This window comes from Adelges cooleyi, unplaced genomic scaffold, assembly GCF_023614345.1.
Source record: "Adelges cooleyi isolate 19-005CV unplaced genomic scaffold, UGA_ACOO_1.1 ACOO_flye_CR_arks_rails_tigmint_CR_PRNA_33, whole genome shotgun sequence".
NCBI classification, from domain to species: domain Eukaryota; kingdom Metazoa; phylum Arthropoda; class Insecta; order Hemiptera; family Adelgidae; genus Adelges; species Adelges cooleyi.
In genome coordinates, this window is record NW_026096002.1 from 466,210 (window position 1) to 493,828 (window position 27,619).

The following is a 27,619-nucleotide window of genomic DNA, read 5'->3' on the forward strand; positions in this document are numbered from 1 at the left end:
CCGGTGCAGCAACACGTTAATGTGCACATAAGTTATTTATTTCTTTATCGCCCGCTAAAGAAACTACTTAATTATATCGACATTAATATTGTATTAATACTATATTATCATGTTTATAAGCATTGGATATCGAATAAAAAAAAATATTAGGTATTATACAATATAGTAATATTTCTGTCTACAAAAACAATAACGATTAGGTATATCGTTTAATTTTGAAATTGTTTTATCTGATTTATTTTACTGTATCTTAAAAACGTATCAAACATCCGTACACTTTTTTTATTGTATTTTTCAACGATAAAGAAACGGAACATATTTTATTATATCATGAAAAATGATTTGTTTATTTACACACAACAACATAACATGGTAACGATTTGAAAACAATATAAACAAAATATAGGAAACACAATAATTTTACAAAACAATTATTAAAAAAATAAATTATTACAATAACATTAACGATCAAAAGTATTTACAGTAAATTAAACGGATAGGTTGAAAATGCAAGAAAAGGCAACAATATTAAGTAGAATCAAATAAATATTTACAGTAAAAATAACAGATATGGTGGGGGGGGGTGGGTAGAAGGTGCAAGCCACAAGGGTACGTTAGAAACCGGAATAATAAAATCCTCTGTCGACGGGCTTGTCCGGGTACGGTTGCTTGCTTCTTAGGCTCTTGGCCACGGCCTTTACCCTCGCGACCATGGCTCTGTATTCGGCGTTCCCCGTGGCGGTGCTTTGGCCGAAGCGGGCCGCCACGATCGGTGTCCTACGTACGGGTTCTTGGGCCGGTCGCGTTTCGGCGGGTTCCTGGGCCGGGCCGCTGGCAACGTCGTCGCCGCCGTTTTAGGCTTCGATGGTCGGTGGTTTGACCTAGGTGGCTTCGTACAGAAGTGCGTCAATAATGGCTTTGTACGCACCGGCAACAGTTGACCGTACCCAGCGGTTCAGAGTGGTGGCCAGACAGCCTGATTTCTGGCGGCCGACGTCGTTGGCGTTTACGGGAAACAATTTTTTACAATGCGAGAACAGCTTGTAACAATGATAACAGACCAATGCGGTGGAAAAAACAACGTAAATAATAAGAGCAATTAAATATATGAGAATATAAAAATACATTACATAAAAGAAAAACATTAAAAAACATATAGTATAAAAAATGATTGGCTTTGGAATAAATTTACAAGAAAGACATAGGATTATTAGGAAATATAAAAAAGTTACTAAAATGGAGGAATATAAAAAATAACGGACACAGTCAACGTGGGCGGAATACCAAGAAAAAATAACAAATAATAAATTGCGAAGTGCACTTATACTAGAAATAAAACGATATAAATGAACAAAGACCATAATTAATTGGCATGCAAAATTTAACCCATCCAGAGCCTGTCGCACGTCCGCGGCATCTTCGCCGGCTTGGTCGGCTTTGGACTTGGTGGGTGCCATACGATCTAACACTTTCATAATGCCAATTGACAGCCCGTTCTTCAAAATATTGTACAAAAAAGACATTGCTTTAGGAGAAAAGGTTATTTTTGATAAAGAGAACAAGAGAAATATAAAACATGAAAACGATACACAGTACAATTTTAGACAAGTCAATAGTTACAAAAAAACAACGGCCGTCGTGACGACCGTTAGTTTATTTGCAACATTTGATTGTATAATATAGTAGCCAGACATATTATTATTATATTTGTTTGTTTATCTAAAGTCTTAACACCCCAAATGGGTAACGAGTACAGTTATTAAAAGTTTCACAAAAGAATATACAGCAACAACTTGGGTATTAGATATACAAATAGAAATAATAACAAATAAATATATACACAATAAACACATGTAAGCTTAATTACTATTCAATATATAATATTTTTTAATTTAATTTGGGAATCAAAAGAAAAATCAAAATTAAGTACATTGTCATAGGCATCTAAAATGCGATACTCTGGACTATATTTAATTAAGTTTGTGTAGCATTGTGGTATTAAGAACGGGCGATTATTTCTTAAATTAAAGGTTGGAATTTTAAAGTTTATTTTGCTTAGGAATTCTGGACAGGATAATTTACCATTTATTAATTTATGAATAAAACCTAAGTCGTTATAAACCTTCTAGAGGCCAATGACTATAAACCCAATTCTACATCTAAAGTAATATCTAGAGAGACACGACTTTTTCAAGTTTATTAATTAGGTTTGAGTTTTCAATTGAATTAATTGGTAGATAGAATTTTAGGTCATCGGCAAATAATAGATATTTACATGATTTGAAGGTGGCTCCAATATCATTTATAAATATAATAAACAACAGAGGGTCGAGGGTGGCCACCCTGTGACCTAAACACATATTACTCCATACTTTTATGTATTTCAAATAAATAACAGAATACAACCTATTGATAGAGCAACTTTGGCGTTAGTTTAGTAACACTTTTAGTATAAGACCGTTTACTCTGTTCAAAGTCTAAGGAGTTATACTGTTGTAAATAAAATCACATCCGGCTTATAGTCTGTGGCAAAGCACTACGCCTCTTTTTAAGGACTCCTTCGAAAGGCCCGAAGTCAAAAATAATAATTTTTTATTTGCACATTTTATACCTATGCCAATTAAATTATTTTGAATTGTTACAAGTTTTAACATTGCCTATTGACACTATTTTCCGGGGTTCACTTGTTGTAACCGTTGCTGCTGCTACTGTACGACAATCGACGGTCATTTAATATTGTGTTTAAACGCATAAGACTCCTTCCGGTCCATTGTTCTAACATTGTGTGTAATTAACCCGTGGCGATACGGCTAATCAAGAAAAGTTAACGCGTGCTACCGTAGATCGTGCGATTCGTACAACCATAAGACGTATTCCCACACAAAGCCCGACTATTAGTGTGTTTGTGTTTCTTTTTTTTAAATGCCTACAATTAATAATCGTCACACACAGCGGTGAGTAGTTTAAAAAAAAAATCCTATGATCGCCCCTCGTGTTGACGGTGTGGTTTTTATTCTCTATTAATTTTCTCAACGCCCTTTTGGATAAATGCCTGTTTTCCACTCGGTGTAAACAGTGAGTTGTACTTGCGACACGTTTGATATGTAACAATGAGATGCCATAATTTACAATTGCACAGCACTGCTTCGTGGTCGTCAGTAAAATATTATACTTACACGATGCACGAGTACGTTATCTATACTATACCTCTTAATCCCCGGCTCGTTATGTTTTATGTCCCCGAGATTATTTCCCGTGGAATAATAATGCGGGTTATATATTATACAAAAACAATTTGTATATTTTCTTGGATTTTTTTTTTTTTGTTGCAAGAATGCAACACACTCATAGAGTTATGTAGGTATATACCTACACCTATAGTAACACGGGACCGTTTGTTGTTTGCATGACAGAAACTCAACACTTTATAGTTTTCTCGAGTCTGGCCAGGAGTTATTATAGTATTTAGCACTTACATATATAGATAATACCGTGTACGGTGGTTTAATGTAATTCAATACCTCTCGCCTGGCATTATATATATTATATATTTCTGCCAAGAGAAGCCATTTTCGTTTAATCGTTAAATTAAAATGCCCTCGCTGATTGTAGGTAACCTACTATAACAATATGGTTATTGCAATCGTTCAATGGTCATTTCACAGTGCACACACACACAATATGGCTGTTAGGTGTAACCTATTATAACTGCGGTGTATGTAGGTAACAGGGTGACATTCCGAAAAATTTGACGACCAAGAGAAAACAATAATGGCCATTAAAATATAGGTAAAATGATACCGCGTTTAGAAACGGTACACAATGCTTATGTATGCGACGCACGCAATTTTTCTGTATACTATAAGCCTATTAAATAATAACATTAATTTGTTAATCAGTCCAATATATGAACAAATGAATAGTTGGTTGTTTGTTTATTTTTTTTCCGCCTATTGTTTTGTTTTTTAAAAATTACTATTTGGATGTTTTTTTTTTTGATGTCTTGTTTGTATTTCATTATAATGCCATCGACGCTGTTCAAAATAATATGTATTAAGAGGTCACACATTTGGTTGTTTTCTTTAAATAATTTACAAAAAAAAAACTTGATTAGTACACCTAATAGGTTAGTGTTAATATCTCGACACTGCAATATATTTACATGGACTTATTACAAAAAATAATTCAAGTATGTTTTGCTGCAGCTGTACTGATGTGTTAAATTCTTTGATTGCAGTATCTAAATCTAGATTGGACCGATCTTGTTTAAATATTCATTAGAAAATACCCTTACCAAGTCAGAATCTTTTATTATTAAACAATTAACAATGTGTTTATATTATGTACAACTTTAAAGTTCTGCAGTGAATGAACTATACCTCAGATAGAGCTCTGAAACTCTTCACTGCACTTGTTGTACATGCCAAGGTGACAATAAAACTCTAATTAAGAAAATCTGTACATCTAGTAAGCTTAGAACCAACTTTCTATCTCCTATAGTGCAGTTTTATTTATTTTATATACAATTGTAAATAGAGAGCCTATATAATATAAGCTCTACAATACAGGTTCTCTGGTTGTAAATAATTAAGATTCTACTGTAACGCCCAAGGTGCGCATCCGAATAGAATACTGTATAAGTCATAGGCACGATTGGCTTCTTAACTGGACACTTGTAAAAATCATCGCGTACGGCCGAGTGACTTGACTGCTTGGATTGTATTATTTCGTAGGCTTATAATTAATAAAATATAATATTATTATCATGTATACCGTCGTTGACTTGGTCGGTGGCTCATTGTTCGAGGCGACCGATTGTGATTTCCAATGTATTATTATTACTATAAACCTTGTAGTTATTATTGTATTTACATTTCGTTCTTCTTCTTGGTTTTGTTTACTTTGATACGTGGATATATACATGGGTTTGGCATGCCACCGCACAGGGTGGTACATCCGATGGAAGACACTGTTTTTTTATCTTCATACCTTATACGCGAAGGAAGTACAGACTTCGTTTGAATGGGAACTTTCGAAAAATGTTAACCCTTGAATTTTGTAATTGTCATCAATCTGTGGACTATGACTGCATAGATATCACATTACCGCCCCTTACAGTATTGTCATAAGTCTTGAAAACCAATAGCTGACATGAACCGCTTGTCTGTTATTGTCTAAAAAACATTGCATTGTGTTAACACCCGTTGGACAATTTTATGGGCTACTGGTGATTGGATTGTTTTAAAAAAATTAATGTCTACACATTTAAGAAATTAAAAACACACTTGTCGTTCGGTGTAAAAGTGATTTTTTTTTGTAAATTAACGTGTACTGGGAAAACAAATACAAGTATTGATTCGGCGTTTGTTGTTTTCGCATCATTTGTATGGAGTTGCTTCTATTTTTTGACGAAAGGTATGACTGAATGTTATTGCCGTTCAGCAAAAATATGTATATTTTAAAAAAATTGGACTGGAATATTGTTGATATTTTCCCAGAGAATGAGAACTGGTGTTGTACATCAGACGGATCACCCTGTATATGTGTGTGTGTGTGTGTATGATATTATTGTATAAGGAAGAGGAAGGATTCGACGATGGTCGCGTACATGTCCGGCCGGTGTCGCAGGAGAATGGACCATTGTTGGCGCGGTTGGGAACAACGCGGGCGAGAGCAGAATTCATAATGAGAGCGGGTGTGTTGCCCTTTGAAAAATGTGCCGAGCTACTGTCACCACAGCAGTCGGGCAGTCACAGTGGCCGTCGTCGTTATGTGCAATAAGATAATATTTACCTTTTTAAGATGCGACACGAAAAGGCAAAACCGACCTCTTGTCGTTAAAATCAAATTTTGAGTTATCGGTCCTTCCAAAATTTCTGCAACTAAATTCTCTGAACACTCTGAGACCAGAATTTCGTTCTCCTGCCTTGAAAACTGGCCGAGTTATGTATTTGTTTGAAATGTTATCATTTTACACACTCCGTCAATGAAACTTGACCAAAAAAAAAAGTGCCTCCTTAAGCAGATAACACACATTTTCCCTCTTAAACATGTTTCCAACCCTGATTGGCCTCTCCTGCGACAAGAGGTCCCTTTTGCCATTCAGCCACACATATGTCGATCGATTTAGCCCCAAGTGGTGTATTTACAGGTGGCGTCCAGGGTGATACCTACAGCACACAGCCTTTAGTTTAAGTTTTGCAATTTTCTTTTACTTATTCTTACCCGGGTTAGGTCCCTCGACGGGGCGGCACCGGTTGGCACAGCAGTCGATCGTTTCCGGTTTTTTTTGTCAAAATGCACGTATACAGGTGTCTGTGCGTAAAGTAACTGAGTAAACATTACATCAAGGGAATTCGCCGGCGGTATATTATGTATGTAGAGGTATAGAAAAGGTGTAATATAGAAATCGGTCAACTTATAAATTATCACTTTTTTTTTGCTTAAATTATTATTACGGAAAAAAAACCCGATTTCTATATTATATTATAATATATTATATGGTATAATATTGAAAGCAGCTGGACCGACGACGGTTAAAGCGTAAATATATATTATATGTATAAACCGTAGGGGATGATTATAACATTAGGCTTAAATTCTAGGGTAGAAACGGCAAAGGTCTGATTTTTTTCCCCGATAAAATTATAACAATTACATATTTAGCGCGGTATATTTAACGGACAGCAATTATAATTATAATAATCCACGTGGAATGCAACAGTGCACTCCAAAAAGAGGGGGGTTATGACCCCTTGTACCCTCTGAACACATTAATTATTATTGTCAACCTGTATCGATGATAATCTGTAAGTACAGGGTGATTCGTTAAGGACAAGACATTCGCTTTCTCTTGAATTAATTTCAATTTTATAGTTTTTTTCTTTTTGGGGCGCTTTAGTTTATGTGGTTTTAAAATATAAGAAAATATTCAAATTTTTTATTTTTTTCCAGAGCGCAGTTAACTTTTGAAACTTAAACGAGAACGTATATATTGAGAATTAACTTTCCAAATTAAAAATAATTTACTGAAAATTTGGACTGATCCAAAACTGGTTATCACAAATTCAATTAAACATTATGTATAGATTACCATTTAAGTTTCAAAAGTTAATAGAGCTCTGGAAAATAATAAAAAATAGGTAAATACTTGGTAATTTAAAAGTATTGTAGATCATGAAATATAGAAACATATATTTGTAATAATTGATCATTTTGCCTAATTTGAGTATATTGTGGAAATTTCTGCTCCAACGTGAAATTTCAATGACCCTGTATGTATTCAACAATATTTATTTATCTTAGAAAATCAAATACGGTTCTCTTAGTTTGCAATGTGCACTCGTCATTGCTACTCGAGACTCGTTTAACGAACGGTTTGGATCTCATCCAAACGCGTTTCAACATAATATTATTATGATTAATTTTTTCAAACTTGTATTCCCGCAATGCAGCAGCAGACAGCTATTACGTGGCTCATTATCAAAGTTTATTTATGTCGTGTGAATATCGTTTGTAACAAAACAGAAACCGTTTTTTAAGCCTTGAACCCTGTCATAGATTGCCGCAATTGACACTCCATAATAACCACACCCTGTGTGCTGGGAATGTCAACCACGGTGGTAATCTATCGAGGGACTTATGGGAATGGGATGGTCGTTACATAGCATTGGCACTCGGTGTGGTTTTCTTCAAATGTCATCGTGCTGGTGGAGTGCTAAAATGTCACATTGAACATTGACTCCTGTATGATGTGGACAAATACAATATTATTATTACCAGAGAAGTCAGTTACAGTTTACAGTGTCAAGTCTTTAAGAATCATAAAGATCAATAAGTACTTGCTTGTATTTATTAAATTCTTGTTACGCCAAATCATAAATCATTTTTTAATATTGCACACAATAATCTTTGCAATACCGGTGTAATAATATATCATACTAAAGTGAAGCTACGGTGGTAAATCACGTTATTCGACTGTTAAGTTCAACCTACATAACATGAAAGTCTTATCATTAGCATATTTTATTATGTAAAAAAATTGTCTGCTGTTGTTCAAATATGGACGATATTTGTATTTTAAATATTTTCTTAATTTCGCTGTGCAATATAACATTTAGTAGTATACTAATTATTGACTTTCAAATTTTCTAACCGGTTAACCGATTCTGATTATTAATTTTGTTAGGTCCAGCGGCATCGCATCCCATTGTAAACAAATATATTAGAAAAATAAAACGTAAAATCATTTGCGAGACCAGTTCTGAGAATCTCGCATCTTATTGAGTTAGTCAATCGAAAACTTTCGATTTTTTTCGATAAAAAAATAAAGACAATTTGATGTCTTCATCTCATTTAATCTTCTCGTTTACTAGTTTAATGGTTTCCTCTCTAGGATTTTATTATCGACACCAGTGACGACGCGTTGAACCACCTAATAAAAATATTAATAACTGTCCATCTTTTTTTTTATTCAAACCGACAAAAAATATACACATATTTAGTTTCATCGATCGTATAACATAAGATCAGAGAAAAATCTGCCCAATCTAGATCTTGCCTACTCGCAATGTACCTACCATTTAATAATAATAATATAAATTATTACTGATCACCACTTCCTGTACAATTAATCCTTTTGACATTAACAACATAATAATATGAAGGGCATATTATGTGTTTACACGAGAACGTTTTGAAAATCTTGATTATAATAAAAGATTTAAAAATTTTCTTCACCTGCAAACCTAAATTACCTAAATGTGTGATCATTAAGTTGAAATTTTGTTTTTGAAAAGTGACTTTTCCTTTCCACGATACGATACGCGTTTCTTGTAAATAATTTAAATAAATTTTATCATTTGTATTTTTTTTTGTAAGATTATAATTCAGTATTTATTATAATATCATATATATATATATTATGTTTGTCCATAGCGTGGGCGTTGTCGTTCGCCTAAACAAATAGTATATAATATATATATATATATATATATATATATATATATATGTATAAATGCATGTACCATCTCAGCACTAAAAAAACAGCAAGCCGGATTGTTGGAAATGTTTTTTTTTACATTTTTTTTATTTTAAAGAGGCCGTTCTCAGTATTAATTATTTCGATGCGCGACTATACATGGTCGTTATGTCATTATGGATCTTCTAAATTATTATAAACTGCGCGGCTACACTTGAGTGGTTAATTAATTTTCCATGACCGACCGTGGTCGAGCTCTTCAAAAAAAAAAAAAAACGTTTGGCGGTACCCACGGAGGAGTTCTGTGGGTTCTCGTTATGTTATAAGGATAAAAACGTGTACTTAGCAGTTAGCACTCGCACGCTGACGCATGATCAATGGCTTTTATTATTACCAAGGACGGGCTAAGTCGGCGCAAAACCCACAAAATATAGGTAATGACCGTACAAAATGGACATAAACGTGTATAGTATTAGGCTTAAAATACCTAGTAATAATTATAGATTGATGAACAAGCGCGGTAATATTTATGATGTAAGCGAGCCGGCCATTAATTTGGGTTGCCAATACAACACCAGCATACTAATCACAGCCGAATGACCTTTTTTGAAGACGAGGAAAAATAATAAATAAATTCATATAATAATAATAATAAAACAATTGAACATTGACATTTTTAAGTTGTACGATGGGAAACACAATTGTCAATTGATTCAAGTAGGCAACATTGCCCACTGCTAATATCAGAAACATTAAAATACAAATAATTCAAATTCAAGTGGTAGTTAATAGTGTACAGCGGTATCTTTTAAGCAAATATTTACTGGATCACACATTAAAAGACACTATGATAAATCGATGGCGTTTATCGCACCATTTGCATCACAATGATCAACGACCTCGACAGATATGAGCCTGATATTATAACCGAGTTGAAGACAAATTAGATTTAATCAGTGCAAAAGTTACTATTCAGCATTTCAAATATTTATTTCCCTTTATTTTGTCATCCTGTAATATTGGTTTCGCAAGCCATTGATCCTCTCTTCCTTTACAGAACAATAGCCGTAATAAAAATATATCAATATCGATCACCGCTTTATGACCTCCGCATAAATGTCTAATGTCACAAAGGAAAATTGTACTAAACAAACCGATTGTAAAACATTGTATTCCTCCTTGAAGTTTATTTATACTTACTTTTTTCTGTTGTATGCATAACCGGTTTCAGTAAGAATACAGACTTATAATGCAGCATAAAGGCAAACAAAAATATATCACCAAACTGTCTGTAGTCCGCCAAAGAGTGCAGGAAGGATGACAACACAACTGTGCATAATTATATACTAATTAATAACTATTGTAATATTTATACATATTATTATATTGGATATTCAGAAAAATACTTTCATGTAGACAATACATCGGAATAGGATCTTTGGATTTTTCTGTGATTGGTATTGGGATCAAACGACTATCTATATTTATATATTTACTTATAGACAAATTAAGCTTAAAGGTACATTTTGAAATTGAATTTAGATAGTGTCATTTACAGTTATATTTGGCAATTTATTTCAGCCCGTGTATAAAAGATTGCACGTTTAAATTATATTTATTAGCATTGGTCAATATAAGAAGCGTAGCCCAATGCTATAGCAAGGTATAATATTATAAACTGTAAATTATTATCATATTAAATAATAAAACTGTTTATTTGCTCGTTGATGGGCAGACAAGTATCGGCTGTATAAATGTCTATACAGACATTTGACTAGATAATGGCTATTATATTATTGTAGTGACTGCTATAGGCGAAAGACGAAGACGGATTCTATACAATGTAATATTGTCATATTGATGTCATTAAACTCGCAATATTCCTCTTCGGCGAAAATATAACCGTTGTTTTATACGAACGATAAAATGGAATATTCAAATTTCTTTTAAATTCCTTCAAAATTCGTTTAATCAGAAAAAAACTAACGGTGCTTAACCTTTGAATTTTCCAGGTTTTCAAATGGGAATTTTAATCAATGGGGTAAATAGTCTTTTAAGCCTTAAACCCCTTTAATATTTACCCTTAAGACCCCCCCCCCTAATTTCTTCTATTTCTATCGCCTTGCGTATAACCTTAAATATAACCAGATAGTGTACTCTAAAAAACTTTACTAATCTCAGGTCAGTATGACCAAAAAAAAATAATCCTTTTGTTTAATGTGGACAAAGAAATGTTATCAAACATCAGCTGTAATGTTATCAGTTATCACCATCAACCATCGTTAATCGACTACTTGTTATCAGTATTTCTTATCAGTTTACGTTGTCATTGTGAATAGTGTGTACAATAATTTCCACACTATAATTTAGCCCTACTGCGCATTAAGTATTAAACCAATTAAAAATCTATTGTTCTTACTATAAAGTGCACTACCTACTAAATGGTTTTAGTTAATCTGCGGTGTAGGATTTTTGGTTGTTATGAGATTTAAAACGTTACTGTCACTGTTGCTGTAGGAGTGCACTTGTACATGTATGTAATATGACGAAGTGAAAAATAATAATAATAAATCGAGGGAAAAAAAAAATCCAAAATAACTGCATTAACCGTAATAGCAATAATGGTAAAAAAAAAAGAAAAAAGAAGAAGACTAGCTGCGGTCTCACCAGCACACGTGAGGGCCAAAGACCTCCGATGGACTGCCGAGATGTCTCTGTGTGTGTGTGTGTGTGATGTATTTACACTTGACCAACAATATATTGTCTTGTCACGCCGAACACAGGAGACACGGTCCTATATACACGTTGACTATTATTGGTTTAGCACTTTTCAAACGCGGTAGCCTATGAATAATAATTTCATAGATAATAGATGAAAAGAAAACCATCGTTTTTTTTTTTGACGGACAGACGAATATTAGCGCGCGGCTGTTTAACCGCTCAACAGGCCGTTTCGGTTCAGATATTATTATTATTATTATTATAAAAAAGGCATTTAATATTATACCGTAGGTAGGTATATATATAGTTATTGTAGTCGTTTTGCATATAGGTACAATTCTCACGGTATGGCTTTCCGCCGAGTTCTTATTAATTATTATACAGCGATCTCCATTGAGAATATTATCCCAAAGGGTTACACAGAAAATACAGTTCACATGGTATAGGCAACGACACGCGTCCTACGTACCTTGGATCTCCATAACAAGACGTGGGTGTACGAGTGATAACGTTTACATTGAAAAAAAAAACAAATATTTTTAAAACTATGAAACAATATTGATTCGGCCGGAGACTTTAACGCTTGGTCGTTGTGTAACGCTATGTAGATTCAATAGCCGGTATGGGAGACATTCGGAGAACTCTGATCGCAGATAGGTATCACAATCGCGGTATCTAATAGTGCTACTGACGGCGAACTATATTTCAAGAACTATGCCGTTTGTATTTATTTGTTATGCCTGCCTACACTGGCGTTAAAAAACGAAAAATCCGCTAAATTCTAAGAATACACACAGCGTGCTTGCGTTTTTAAGATGTTCGATAAATATATATCACGTGTAAAATTCAAATGCGGCAAAGAAGGATGATTTTTAGCGTTTCGTTTTAATGTGTATGTATCATGTCTTGTTGATAGCATCGTCGTTTGTTGCGGTGGGCGTTAAAGTTATTATCGTTTCATATACGCATGACTGAACGATCTGTCGGCGCTGATACCTTCGTCATTTCGAGATACACAACAGCTTACGGAATCCACTTGTCGGATAGGATTTGTCCAGCAGACTTCATTGTTGAGGTCCAGTCAGTTTTTTTGCCTGAGTAACTTCAAGACTTCGGTAGGTATAAGTCATAACAGCTATCATTCAACACGGAAAGGCCTCGACATTGTGGATATTGTTAACTTTTTCCATTTAAAATCTATTCAAGACGGTTCAAGATAATTGATTGTTGTTGTTATCCCTTTTAAAACAATTTTGAAATAATATACACAGCTAATAACATTTTTTAATTTAAATTTTATTATTATAAACGGGTTAACACCCTTTGTTAAGTAATAGTACAGTAAAATCTTAATTTAACAAAAAATCAGAAAAAAATAGCTAAAAACTAAAAGGAAAACAATAATAAGAGTAATAAATAATAAAGTAATAGTAGTTTTTAACATTGTCAATAACAACTATAAAATAAATGGTATCAATAAATAAATAATTAGTAACATATTTTAAACTTAATTAAACATTAGTTAAATAATATATACAATTTAAATAACGACCAGACTCAATGCTGCAAAAATCTATATGATCAGCAGTAAGGTGCGATTGGGTATATTAAAATTAATCATATATAATAATTCAGGAGAATAAGTATGACCATTTAATAAATAGTATAAAAACCTAATGTCAGCAACATTTCTCCTTAATTCACAATTTGTGAAACCTAGTTGAGGATTATTTGGACATTATAAAATTCTCTTGCAATGGGCATATTTAATTTATAACATAATAATTTAAAACATTTATATTGAACATTTTCAATAATATTTTTGCATCAAGAATAACTAGGTGACCAGACGATTGAGCCAAACTCGAGATGAGATCTCACTAGAAAAAAATACAATGTTTTTAAAGAATTAATATTTTTTAAAATTACTCGTATTCCTATTTATGAATCCCAACATTTTAAACGCTTTTTTAATTACAGTATTAATATGTAATGAAAATGACACGGTGATGATCATTATATTTTATAATTATAACTTATAACATTATCTAAACGAGAGAACGTAATAACACAACATTTATTTACATTCAGTGGAAGGTAATTTTGACGACCCCAAGTGACAAATTTGTCCAAATTTGACTGTAAAATTAACGTGTCGGATAGAGATTTAATAGGTGAAAATATTTTAGCATCATCAGCAATTAGAAGAATATTTACTAAACACGTCTTATGTTTCTCTCCCTCTATTTCTTTTAGTCGATTAATTTTTTAACATTTTTTTTATCTTCATTTATGTCTACATAAACTGTCTCGCCTTGTGATTGGACATAAGTCTGTGGTTTTAAATATAAAAATATATATATATACATACTATAGCTGTTGTACTCACCGTTTGTGTTCGCCTTATATGTACGAATGTGGTGTAGGTACCTCGCACTGCTGGACCAACACATTTTTACCGTAGTAACACATACGATAATGTGTAAAAATGTGTATAATATACAAATACAAACGATAAAAATCATTATCGCTGTTGACTGGGAGGCGAAAAAAAAATAATAATAATAAACGCATGGTTGTTGCTACAATGGCCTAAACGTAACGGGTCTTAACGTGCTGCGAAAGGTATTCATTGCAAACCCTTTTTACACGGCCTATAGAGAATATAATGTAATATTTTTCAGAAACGCGATTTCGCACGATATGTACCCGAAGCGTACATACTCTATATGTACTACACCTATAGGTGCCTACCGTACGCATAATAACATTATACATATAGAAATATAATATAATAAAACATGGAAGCTAAAAAAAAAAAATCGGTGTCGTGATGCCACTCGGGTATTTATTTCAAAACGAAATTCCTTTGGAAAACGTATTCGCATTGGCACATGACCATGATAAACATGCGCATCATCATCATCGCCGTCTTATAACATGTGTGTGTGTGTGCTACTCAAGATGTTTCAAGTAATGAGTGTGGCACTGTAAAAAAAAATACCCAGTTTCCCGTGACTAATCAAAATATGTTTAATTTTGCTACTACTTTACTACTCGTAGTAAAAATTAAAACATTCAAATAATTATTATTGCTCTTCATTTGCGGCGCGATTACATTGGCCGCGCGTTTATCGCATAATATTAAATGGATAATATTTTACCCGTTCGGTTAAATGTCAACCATAAAGTGAAAGTCCTCTATACTTTCTATACTAATATTTATTATTAGTAAAACAGATAGATCATCCTATATTGGGTAAATTATATTGATTCGGTTGTCTATTTTTTTGTTGTCAGAATTGCACAGATTAAACGAAACCATTTAGTAGTGCACTTCGTGGTGAAACAATAGATTTTTGATTGGCTTAAACTTATAATGCGATAAGGCCAAATTATAGTGTCGAAAATATCGTACACGCTATTTACAATAATAACGTAAACTGATAAGAAATACTGATAACAGGTAATCGATTAATGATGGTTGATGGCGATAACGTTACAGCTGATCTTTGATAACACTGTACAACGAAAGGATTATTTTTTTCATTTCTTTATCACACTCACTTGAGATTATTAAAGTTTGCTTAGAATTTTTCTGGTCATTTCCTTAAGTTTTTGGATCCTAATACTATTAATTGGGTTAAAAACTGTTGTTTAACTCACATATTATAAAAAAAATCTCTCTCCGTTTTCGGTACAACTGTTTTCATTTTAATGATCTAATTACATTTTAATGCTTTTATTAGACCTCATCTTGTGTACGCTTGACTCCAACTATTTGGAAATAAGGACGTCAAGTCATAGAAACCAAATCGAAGCAATACAAAACAAATTCCTTTCGGTATATCTCTCTCTGGTTATATGAATTATTCTCCAAGTATTAAATTTAAAAACATATTAAAACACAGAAGACATTATACTCATGCCGCGTTTCTTTAGAAAAATGGTTAACGAACGATATTGACGTTTCATTTCTTCTTGTTTGGCTAATTTCCATTAAAGTTTAATATGCGAAGCAAAGACCTTTTTACATCTCACAGTTGTCTACAAATTATTTAGCATGTTCTCTCTTGTAAATTATGCATTGCAATCGGCTGGTAACAAATTGTGTAACGATAATTTATTTATATAATTTTGTTTTGTTTTGTTTTGCCCATAAGTATTTTATGTCATCGCTGTAACACTTAGATTGCCAAATTAGATTTAAAGATGAAATTTGTCATGGGTATATTTACTATAGTTTCTTAAACGGTGAAACGTCTTGAGGACATCTTCGCCAGACAGGCGGGCAAAATTATTATAAACATTTTGCTTTTTTCCCCCTTTTTTAAAAACTACAATAATATATTTTTCGCCTCATTTTGTACGCATAAAATGCCATCTCGTTGGTAAAAATTAAACGCCATGAACTTTCCAAAGGAAAAAAAAATATATATACGTATTCTGTGTTTATTGTTTGAGCGTTTAACGACCTTGCTGGTTGCCGATGGGAGGCAACAGTAGACGTTAAATACCGGTAGTGTAAACACGCATAAATCTCTGTGGTCGTGTCGCGCGGCATTATCCCTATTGGGTTTTTGTGTTCAATGAATGCACATTTCTAAACGAAAGTGACCAAACGTGTTGTGAGATAACACAAGGCGACGGCGGTCCATAACGTACCCCCGGGGCTATCGGTACGGCTTGGCTAGCTAACAGCTAGCCCGAGCGATTGAAACAATCCGCAATAAACCCAGACATACCTTCCTACCTTTTATTTCCCCTCTGCCGTTACACCATAAATACCTATTTGTACCTAATATGTAATGAATAAGCCACGCCCGACAAGAGCGCCTATCGGTCTGTACATTAAGCTATTGTGAAATATATAAACACACACAAAACCACAAGCGCTTGGACGTTTGGACCGTACCAATGTCAGCAGAGCCGAGGAGGTATTGTTTTTGTACCAATTTATTAGTGCAGCAAATTTAAATAGTGCCACCCTCCCCGTTCAAAATCGAGATAAACCCCTAAAAATGGAAAAAAATATCATAAACCTTTCCTTAGAAATGTTGGTGGAACCTTTTTCTTTATTCCCCTTTTTTATGTGGAGTTTTAGGATTTAAGGTCTGAAAATTAAACCAAAGGCAGATCTATAATGGGCATATGACATGTGCAATTGTACTTTTTCTTTTGTCAAGGAAACCCCCCTCCCCCCAAAATGGTAAATTACACATGGCATTCTGTCATTAGGTGACTGTAGGAGATTCGCGGGTGACCAATGACGGAGTCTTGTTAATACAACTAGGAATTTTCTCGGTAGGTCTAATAAAGCAATGATGGCCATGGAGCTACACGTTTTGTAATATTATCTATTTTGCTTGCCAGCCACTTAATGGCTTGATTAGAGGTACGTTTTGGTTCGTTGCGACCTGTTCTTTGCTGGCCGATCTGCCATCCTATTTCGGTTTGCACTAGAATGCGTCCTGGTATTTGACATATTTGAATAGAATTTGCTATCCACATGACCCACAAAGAGGTTCTTACACAGTGTACTTTGATGTACTAGGCCTCGTGTCACTCCGGACTTACAAGCGAAATTCGGGAGGGTTTTCTTCTGGATATATATATGGCGTGTGTACATGTCTAGTGTTCTCGTGCCACGGACATATTGTGTATATTATAATATACATATATTAATGGCGCACAAAAGGGAGAACAATATAAATAGTAATTTATGTATACAAAACCCAGGCCCCGAGGCTAGTGCGCGCGCCGCGGTAAGAGTTTATTAAAAAAATTGTTTGGCGTTTTTTTTATCGGCCACAGATTGCTTTTTCTTTTGTTTTGGACCGAATCTTTGTACGTGTATACCTACACATAATGTGGTCTAATTGGAAAATACTCTTGTGAGCTCAGAGGTCGGCCTGACGGACCCCAAAAGTCTTGGGTATCACGCTGTGCCGCCCCGTACATAATATTATTATTGAGAGCATCTTAGCCGGTATACCGACCAGCTATACACACCTCCTAGACGGTCTCGGGTACCGGTGCAATGCACAACGTATACAACATGACCACGATCCACGGGCATGTATAAAAACATTATTGTTCTTCTTCTTCTTCTTCTTCAGTGCGACAGACCGTACGTAACCAATCGGTATAAAACACAACGGTAGGACAATGTGAACGGCCGTGCATGTACATATTATTATTATAACATTATTATCATCATCGTCCGGAGACGACGCAGTATATGTAGGTACAGTTTTTCTGGCAACGGTTTGATGCGGGTAAGTTGTAACCCTTCGGTGTAAGAAGGACGAAAAAAATAACAGTAGGTGTTTCAATACAATATAATACTAAGTTTTCCTATGCTACTATAGGTACCTGATGATTCTTCATACGCCCTATTTTGTAGCTTTGTTGTATTACAATATATTAGGCAATATTCATGGTATTATCTTCTTTTTTTTTTTTACTATTTGCTAGAGCTTTATCAAACTAAAGATAACTTTGTCTAAAAGAAAGTTCCCAAATTTTTATTCCATTGTTTTGGCCATGGTCGTAAAAAGTATTTTTACCATAACAAAAAAAAATTTACTAAAAACCAGTTTCTCCAGAAAAATAATCTCAGCTTTCTGAAAAAAAATATTGATTTGTTTTTTCGAGTAACAGAAAGACTACAAGGTCGAGTTTATAATCTGAAAAGTTGGTTTTTTTAGTGTTGCACAAAATTTGAGAATTTTTCTAATTTTTTTCCAAAAAGCTGAGATAATTTTACATGAAATGTGTACATTTCAAACTGGGTTGGTGCCTTTTTTGTGCTGCCGTTGGTTGCCACGGACAACACATGCCCTTGCCTGCACTCACTACTCAACCGCACTCCACGTGTCATCCTTAATTTCTATTTTATTTTAATAACTTCAAAAATAATTATTCAAATATGGTAAATCAGTGAAAATTATTCTTAATTTAAACAATCAATTCAATGTATAAAATATGCTATCAAGTTGATATAGCTTTAGAAAATAACTGCAAAACGATAAAAACCGGAATACTGGCTAATATTGTAATAAATTACAAAATTGGGATTATTTCAAGTGTAAACTAGTGTAGTATGTTAAAACGATCACCGTGTATATGATTTTTAACGATTAGTGTATATTTATGTAAATCGTGCGTACGGGCAACACGTGTATTTCATTATTTATTTTGTAAGTCCAATGCAGAATAGTAAATTTTGGATTTTATTACAGCACACGGTATTATTGTGGTACGATATTTATTATAGCGCTTAATTTTCGACATGCGTTATTCGAGTAGGAAACATAGTGTATTATTATCAGACTCTAAAGTATCCATAATACGGCCATTAATCTTATTGGTGTAGGTATTGTGTAGTATTGTACAAAAGGTAACAACGCAATAATAATATATAATGAATGAACATTAACCGTGGCTAACGGTAGGTATACCAACGCAATCATATCTGTAGTATTTGTTACAAAAAAAAAATATATATACATATACACGTGATAATGATGTTATTATGTGAACAAACAACATGGCAAACATCATGGGCACACATAATATTGTATTAAGAGGATCAGAAGCGAGCTCCGTTGTTGAGGAGTTTTCCAAAGACAATATCATGTCAATTAATGGTAAAAAGTGAAATGCAATTTCGGTTTATTTTACACCTAAAAGCCTGACAAAATTACCGCTGCTTAGAATGATCAGATTTCAGACTATTCTTATATATATGGTTATATCCTTATATCCTGCAACTTGATGTATCTGCACGAAGTGTGGATACTTTTAAGGTTTATTTCCAGAATCACCCCAAGCCATAAGACATGTCTATATGAAAAAAATGATAAAAATAGCATAAAGGATAGAAATGTTTTCTTTATTTTTCACTTTTTCAAGCAAATTGTCGGGACTTAATGTCTAATAATTAGACCAAAGGTAGATGTAGAATGAAACTATAACATATACAATTTTCTCAAAAAAAATCTGAGGTCAAACTTTTTTTTTATTAAGGAAGAATTACACTTTGGTCGTAGTAAATGTTCAAGTCGCTTTGTTTGAGTGAATCAAGAGTCAACAAGTATTGGAAAATATATTTATTATAACGTTATAAACGATTTAACGGTAAGGAACAACTGTGGCAGTAAATTATTAGAGACAGGTAAACTACCCCAATCGTATCCACCCTAACACACAAAAAAAAAAACAATTTTAAGCACATTATTCAACCAAAGTAAAAAAAAAAAAAAATGCTGCCCGCTAATTATTAGATTCTTTAGGCGATTACACGGGTTCCCCGTACGGTATTGGATATGAAAATATATGAACGTCTTAGATGATTGTATTTTTTATCTAAGGTACCTAAACTAGACGTGGAAACAATATAATGCCAGGCCGGTTAACGTTAAGTCCTATTTGTTGTCGTCGCCGGGGATATTTTGTGCGGGCGTGACCGATAATGTGTTGTATAGAATGTCGAACAATATAAACCATATAGATTAGTCTGTATATTATAGCCGTGACTAAATAACAATCGTCTGTGAGACCAACCACCACCACCACCACCGCCAGGGTGACACCGCGTCGGAGATCGAGTTCACTTGGATGTTATTACTTTCTTGAAACGGGTCACGGTTATAGTAGTGTCCGTAGGCTATATATATATATATATTTATATATAAGAAATATTTATAACAAATGAGCGCGCGCACGCAATGGTCAATGGTCCAGTTCTCTCTCGCTGTGGGTCGAGGAAGTCCAAAGAAGAAGAAAATTCACTTGTCCGATCACCGAGTTTCCCTCAGACAATGTCCACGTTGTGTACGGTGTTAAGGCGTTAAGAACGTGTTTTACGTGACTTATATCCATAGAAGAACTAATGCGACAAGAGCTAGCCCCTAAACCGGTATTGTGTAGTATTTACCGTAATGAAAATAAAGCCGGCACGGGTGGTCTACATGAATAATTATTACAACTGAAATAATGACTTTCGGCTAAACGCTCCAGTTAGGTGAGGTTAGATTAGATTTTAGATCTAACTTTCAGACATGAAGCCCTAAAACAACCGAAAACAAGAACAAATGTCTACCCACCCCTCCTCAGTGGACCAAGTGGCGGCACATTCCAGATCGGCCTTAGGTCTAGTTTTCAAGACCTAAAACTTCACCTAAAATAGCCTTGTCGGGTGGGTCAACCCATTATTGTATAAAGACTTCCCGGTTAATAATATCATTCGTCTAGAGCTGATAGTAGCGGCGAGACCGTTAGTTAGGCGCCTCCGTCTCAAAACACATAATGTTATTACTGCGATAAAAAGGGTCATACACCGGTCGCGTGCTTTGTGGTGGTCATCGTCATCGTTGCAATAACGACCTTCCAAATGAGAAGTAGGTGTATATTTTACAACGCACGTTATCGGATATCTATAGTGCACTAGTGTGCGATTAACGGTCTGTTACGAACGCGGCCTAAGTATACCAAAGATAAAATAAATACACACCTTGATGCACAACACGAGCCGTGACGGACAGCACATTAGGCGCGGTGTAATGGACTCCCGTAACACCACATTCCCCGTGGGCGTTTTTAACTTTGATACTTTATAAGTATCGACTAATTTCCATTCGGATAATAATTGTGTACAGTGAAAAGTAACGGACAGCTAGTGACGGGTCGTCAATGGCTAATTAGTCCGTTGCCATATAATTGTTGTAAGTATTTGATTATTTACAGTGAATACACTACCTATATTATGATTTATGGCATTGAACTGCACGCGCAAAAGTGATTAGGGCCAACGTCTCAAAGAAAACTTGTGGACTGTGTCTTCAAAACATAGACTATCCTTTAGAGTATTCTTAAATGTAGACCGTTTTTGATTTTTCCGGCCCATCCATTTTGAAAAACATAGCGGTAGCACTCCCAAATTTGTCCAATGTAACCAAAAATTGTGCCTAATGAATAAAACACAAATTACTTTTTGAAAAAAAAAATGATTATAAGTAATATTAAACCTAGGTAGAGTTTATGATGATTTTTGGTTTCTCAATGTTTATCGGTATTACTATGGTTAAAATAAATAATTTTTAAAAAATGTATAGAACGCCGTCTAATTTAAATTTGGAAAATAATGTAAATTATTTGGATTTTAGATTGAATTAACTAAATGTTGTTGTCTGATTTACATGCAAATCTATGTCAACGTCAATAATATATTACATAATACATTCTTTTGGCTTGATCTAACTATCAATATACACTGTTAAACCTTTCAGAATACGTCCTACCCAATAAATTGCCATTGTACCATGATGTTAACTAATGTTGTAAACTAATTCTCTTCTTGAAGTCCTATCCGTTACGTGACCATATCTAATATTGCTCTTCTTTAACGATGAATATCAATTGTTAATCCAGTTTTCCTAGATATCCTTCGTCTACCAACACTTTTCTTGCCTTCTATTTTTCCTTGAATTATAAGTTGCAGCAATCCATATCTTTGGTTATTTCTCATTATGTGACCCAGGTATTCTAATTTCCGTGTTTTTTATAGTCTTCAGTAATTCCTTTTCTTTTGCATTCTTTTGTAGTACACACACGTTGGATACTCGATCTGTCCATGAGATATTTAGGATACGGCGGTATAGCAGCCACATTTCCAACGCCTCAATTTTCTTACTCGATGTTTAACCTAACCTAACCTAACCTAACCATAAGCCGTATCGTGTGTTTCAGACGGAGTGAACGAACGGCGAGGCAGAGACATGGGCGATTTCCAGAGAACCCGGAGTAAGGTTTGGTTCGTGCCCAACCTGGACGACGACGACGACGACATGCACCATTCGTGGCGCCGGCAGCCGTCGTCGTCGCCGGAGAGCAGACGGGTGTCGTCGGGCAGTCCGAGCAACGGCAGTCACAAGTCGCAGGACTCTGGGTTTTCCGACTCCGAGAGCAGTCCGCTGGGCTCGTCCAAAGCCAACGGCGGCGGTGACCACGACCGCCGGACCGCGGACGAGTCGTCCGCGGCGGCCGTCCACCTGTTCGTCGAGATGCCGGCGGAACCGCAGGCGCAGCAGCAGCACGAACACTGCAACTGTTTTCTGCCGGCCTGCGAGCTGTCCAGGAAGTTCCGGACGTTCAAGCCGGAAGCGTCCTCCGCCGACGTGGCGGCGGCTTCGCCGTTCAAACCTGCCAAACGGTCGGCGGCCGCACCGGAAGAACCGGCGCCGGCGCCTCACACGCCGAACCGGACGTGTTTCATCGTGGACGAGTTACCGAAAAACGGCGCGACCGCCGGCTGCAATGTCCCGTCGACGCCGAGCTCGGCGAAAAGCTTCGACGGCAATTTCGACCGGTCGGAAAACGTTACCGTGGTGGAAAACGTCGTGGCCGGCGCCGACCAGCACGACGATCTCATCATCGAACCGCCCACGCCGTTTGTCGATCGGCTGCGGAGGGACAGCAGCTGTAGCGAAGACGGCGAGGGCGAAGGCCTCAGCGACGCGGAAAGGCCGGCCACACCGGAGCACACGTCCACCCCGAAATCGACCAAAGGCAGATGTTGCACGCCCAGGCTGCATTGCAAGAGACAATTGCTGCAGCTGAAGAAACCGAAAACCCAACACAACGACAGTTACGCGAGGTAGGTTACTACCCCTAGGTTGTGTATTTTCTTCTATTCAGCAGTTGTTTGAAGGGGATGGATCCACCCTCTTATCTCCATAACAGGGTAGAATGGGAAACTAATCTGCTTTTGATTTCTAAAATTTGATTGTTCATCAAACGCAATGTACGACTGATATTTATTCGTGGCTCAATAAAAATAATGTAAGCAAACGTTAATTAAAAAAAACCACTATCAAATCGTTGACATAAAAGACTTCCTCAAAACGATGACAGCATAACCAGAAAACATACCTCTAACGTTAAGATAAGTTCGAACGATAACGGCAAAAATACTCATAACTTTTACAATTGCCAAACTGGAGACCCAAAGTATTTGGGTCACATCTCGAGTTCGGTTAAGGGGTTGCATGCGGTCTATTTTTAAGGGGTTTTGTATAGGCAATATTCAAGAAAAATTTCGACCGTGTCAATTAGTTTACCGGTTATATATAAGCTTCGAGGTATTCACTTTAATTTAAATAATTTTTTCTACGAGTAAAAGCCATTTTGGTTTATTTTAGACCAAAAATTCAGACAAAATTGTGTGCTTATCGTAACTGTACTGCTGTCATGTTTCAGAGTGAATCGCGAAAACGAAGTGCCGGTCGGCCAATGGCTGAACGAATTGAGATTTAGATGCGAACCCGAATGCATGACCGCTTTGCAATCGAAATCCATAGCACCGTCAGAAGACGCTTGTCGCCTGTCCACGTTCATTTGCACGGACTCGGAAGTAGTGCGAGAACTTTACCAACGTACCAAAATCATATCCGACGAATTCAAAAAAGTCTACAGGTACGTCGTCGCAGGGTGTATCAATTATTGGCAATGGTCCTCAACGTGTCTTAATCATTACAGCGATTTGAATTGCTGCCGACAAGACAGCTTCGGTCCGTCCGTGCTGATGTTGACCACGCTGCTGTTGGACTTTGTGTGCGATCACGAAAACGAGCTGTCGGGACAAGGACAGGAGTTGTGCATGGACTTGGTGGACGTGACCGAGAGACTGCGGATCCACGCCAACCGCCGTCTTGGAAACAGGAAAATCATCTTGAACGACGTGTCGGCTCTGGGGCAAATATTCAGCGAGCTCGTGGACGCGCTGTTGACCAAGAAAGTGCAGGTAAGGACCACACGACCACATGACACCTTTTACATACTTACAAATACTTACCAATGTTTGTTCCGCGACAGCACTTGATAGACATCCTGGAAGAACCGAGCACCGACGTGGAGCTCGTCAAAGCCATGTCCAGTATCAACAGTCTGGGGTTGGACAGCGTTCACCTGGGCAGTCTGGTGACCAAATGCAACGGGATCCGGGCGCTGTTGACCGTCTGCATAGAGGCCGCGTCCGGCACGGTCAGGTCAGCAGCTATGCGCACGTTAGCCATGGTCTGCTGCTCGGCCGACAGCGTCAGGCAATTCGAAAAGGTATGTAAAGGTGTTCACGACTGACAATTAAAATAATATACATAACACTCGACTCTAAAACCGCAGGCCGGTGGCGTGGAAATCCTAGCCGACGTGTTGAGCAGCAAGAACCGTTTGGAAAAAGAGCTCGCCGACGCCGTATCGGTACTGGCTCAGATCACGGCCCCTTGGATCGAAGACAACCACGTGGTCGACGGCCTAACCGGACATTTGCACACCGTCGTTTCGTCGTTGACCTGTAAGAGTAACAAGTGACACGACGCCTCGAAAACGCTATTGATCCAATTGTGCGGTATTATTATTTTACAGGTCTGATAGAGACGACTAAATCCATGGAAACGCTGCTGCTGTCGGCCGCGGCCCTCGCCAACATAACCATCATGGAGACGAGCGCCGTCTGGACCATCTTGAACATGGGCACGGCCGGGTCGCTGATCGAAGCCGTCCGGAAGTGTGGCACGCGTGCTTCGGTGTTCCTACAGGAGCAGACGGCCACGCTGTTGGCCAACATGGCGGCTGTGCCCGAGACTTGGCCTCATATGGCCGAAAACCACGCGGTCGTGGCGTTGCTGTGCTTCCTGCAAGTCAGGCACTCGCCGCTGCAACGCGTTCCCGAGATATTGGCCGCCGAAAGGCTTCAGCACAAGACCGCCATAGCCTTGTCCAGGTACAGAAAAGATGCACAGAATATACAGACGTGTAACGAAAGGTTCTACCGAGCTTCAAACGAGACAACATTCAGCGTGCTTCGTGGGTACACAATAAATGGTATTGATTTTTTTCAAATTAAAAAATTATTTAAAATAGAACTCGTGTCTCATAAAAAAAATGGTCTTACGAAAAAAAATAATTTCAGATTTGAAATCGAGAGAAAAAATCTTGTTGAATTGATATGTCACATGCCGTATGTTGGTTTTGGTCACACGCCGGCCACTCGGTGGCCACTCGGTGGACGCAAGTGCGGGCAGATACCAAAAAATCATGTTACATATCAATTCAACAGGATTTGTTCTCCCGATTTCAAATCTGCTATTAGTTTTTTCACAAGAATTTTTTTTAACGAGATACGAGTTCTATTTGAAATAATTTTTAAATTAAAAAAAATAATGAATACCATTTATTGTGTACCCACGGAGCATCCCGAATGGTGGGGTTTCAAACGGCCGTAGGTTGTCAAGGCTCTGGTTTGGGCTTGAATGAAATAGGGGCGTGTCAAGTTTCGAACGACTGCCACTAGAGATGTGTCTAGACTCTTTCGTTCGAGCTTTCTTTTCGGGACACCGTGTATTATTTATTAAGTCTTACTAACATGACTCACGTTTTTTTAACGTATATTCCATAAAATGTGCACACAGATTGTGCAGCGACGTCCAAGTGTCGAAACAAGTGGTCGAGTTGGAAGGGGTCAACCGTTTGGTGAGGTTGTGCAAAGAAGAACGCGAGCGCAATCACAGCGATGGAGTCCTAGTGGCTTGTCTGGTAAGTGTGTACAGGAATCTCTATCCATCCATCTATTTCCCGAATTTAGCTGCTGTGCCCTGCTATTCCCACTAAATCTTCTCCCCCCCCCCCGACTCGTTTCTTAACATCTTAAGCGTTAAAGCAACACTGTTATGCCGTTTTTCAGGCTTCGCTGAGGAAACTTGCTGCCAACTGTGGAAAAGAAGTGATAAACCAGTACGACGCCGCCGAGCTGGTGGAGCCAAGACTGTTGGACTCGTTTCTTTTGTACTCGTCGAAACAAGAGAGCTACGTTTAAGTAGTATGATACAATGGCAAAAGCAAATCAAAAATGTACCTCTATGTTGTATCGCCAAACCTGCTCCCCCCGAACGTACATAGAAAATATTATTACATATTTAGAGGATTGTTACACTTAAGGATGTGTTCGTTCATGTAGAAAATAATCTACATGATATTTTTGAGTATTATAACTATAAATATATATTTTTTTTTATCTAGTCCAAGTATGATATTATAATTACTACGCTCGTGTTAAGTGCCAACGTTAATGTATATTAAACTATTAGATGTATATCATATATTTTTATAAAATTAAATTCAAACTTTTTACAGTTGGATAATATTATCATTCGTGTACACATTGAGTTAAGAAGCCGCATTAGCCAGAGTGACTCTGTAATATTTTTCATTTTTTTTTTTTTTTATATATAATTAGGTATTTATATATTTTATCGACTGCTACCTTATACAAACCTGATGTGTTTAGGATTGCCTATATAAAAAAAAAAAAAAAAAATGTTTCCTAATTATTATTAAGCGTTGTCCGCTCGGTTAAACTTGCTCAATAATAACGATAAAATTAATTATTGTAATAATCATTAGTATTAATCAACGTTTTTTTGCTGATTTAAATATTACCATTTATTATCGCTAACGCGTTTCTTTTGTTTGTTTTTTTTTTTTTGTAATCAATTTATAAATATATATATATATTATAACTATTTGTGTATTATTACTTTTTTTTTATTTACTTAATATATTTTAAACGAATTTTACCGTGTCGCAGTGTGTGCCAAATCAAATTGTACTCGGTGTTGATATTTAATAAACATATTATACAAGTGTATGAATGATTTGAGTACAAACTAAGAATAAGAACATCCTACGATTAGTGGTTTTGTCAAACCATTGAAAAAGTATCTTAAAGGTGGCAAAAATTAAACTAATCGTGTTGTATTTGGTTAAAACACTAACGTTGTATCAATTAAACAATTAAAACGGTCACCACGTTGGCGGCTAAACCGAATATCTATTTTTTTTTGGTTGCCCAATTGAGTT

The 27,619-nt window shown here is 36.2% G+C and overlaps 1 protein-coding gene across 1 annotated transcript in view; it reads left to right on the top strand.

Annotated features, from left to right (window-relative positions):
- LOC126839996 (protein inscuteable homolog) overlaps positions 1 to 27,195 on the top strand; it is a 43,135-nt gene extending 15,940 nt beyond the window's left edge. Inside the window, exons 3-10 of the mRNA XM_050575471.1 lie at positions 22,454 to 23,360; positions 23,963 to 24,178; positions 24,242 to 24,506; positions 24,578 to 24,817; positions 24,884 to 25,055; positions 25,127 to 25,484; positions 26,173 to 26,296; positions 26,445 to 27,195. Of these exons, the coding sequence (XP_050431428.1) occupies positions 22,483 to 23,360; positions 23,963 to 24,178; positions 24,242 to 24,506; positions 24,578 to 24,817; positions 24,884 to 25,055; positions 25,127 to 25,484; positions 26,173 to 26,296; positions 26,445 to 26,576 (2,385 nt within the window). The 5' untranslated portion in view covers positions 22,454 to 22,482 and the 3' untranslated portion in view covers positions 26,577 to 27,195. The remainder of the gene's footprint in view (positions 1 to 22,453; positions 23,361 to 23,962; positions 24,179 to 24,241; positions 24,507 to 24,577; positions 24,818 to 24,883; positions 25,056 to 25,126; positions 25,485 to 26,172; positions 26,297 to 26,444) is intronic.
- The last annotated feature ends 424 nt before the right edge of the window (positions 27,196 to 27,619 follow it).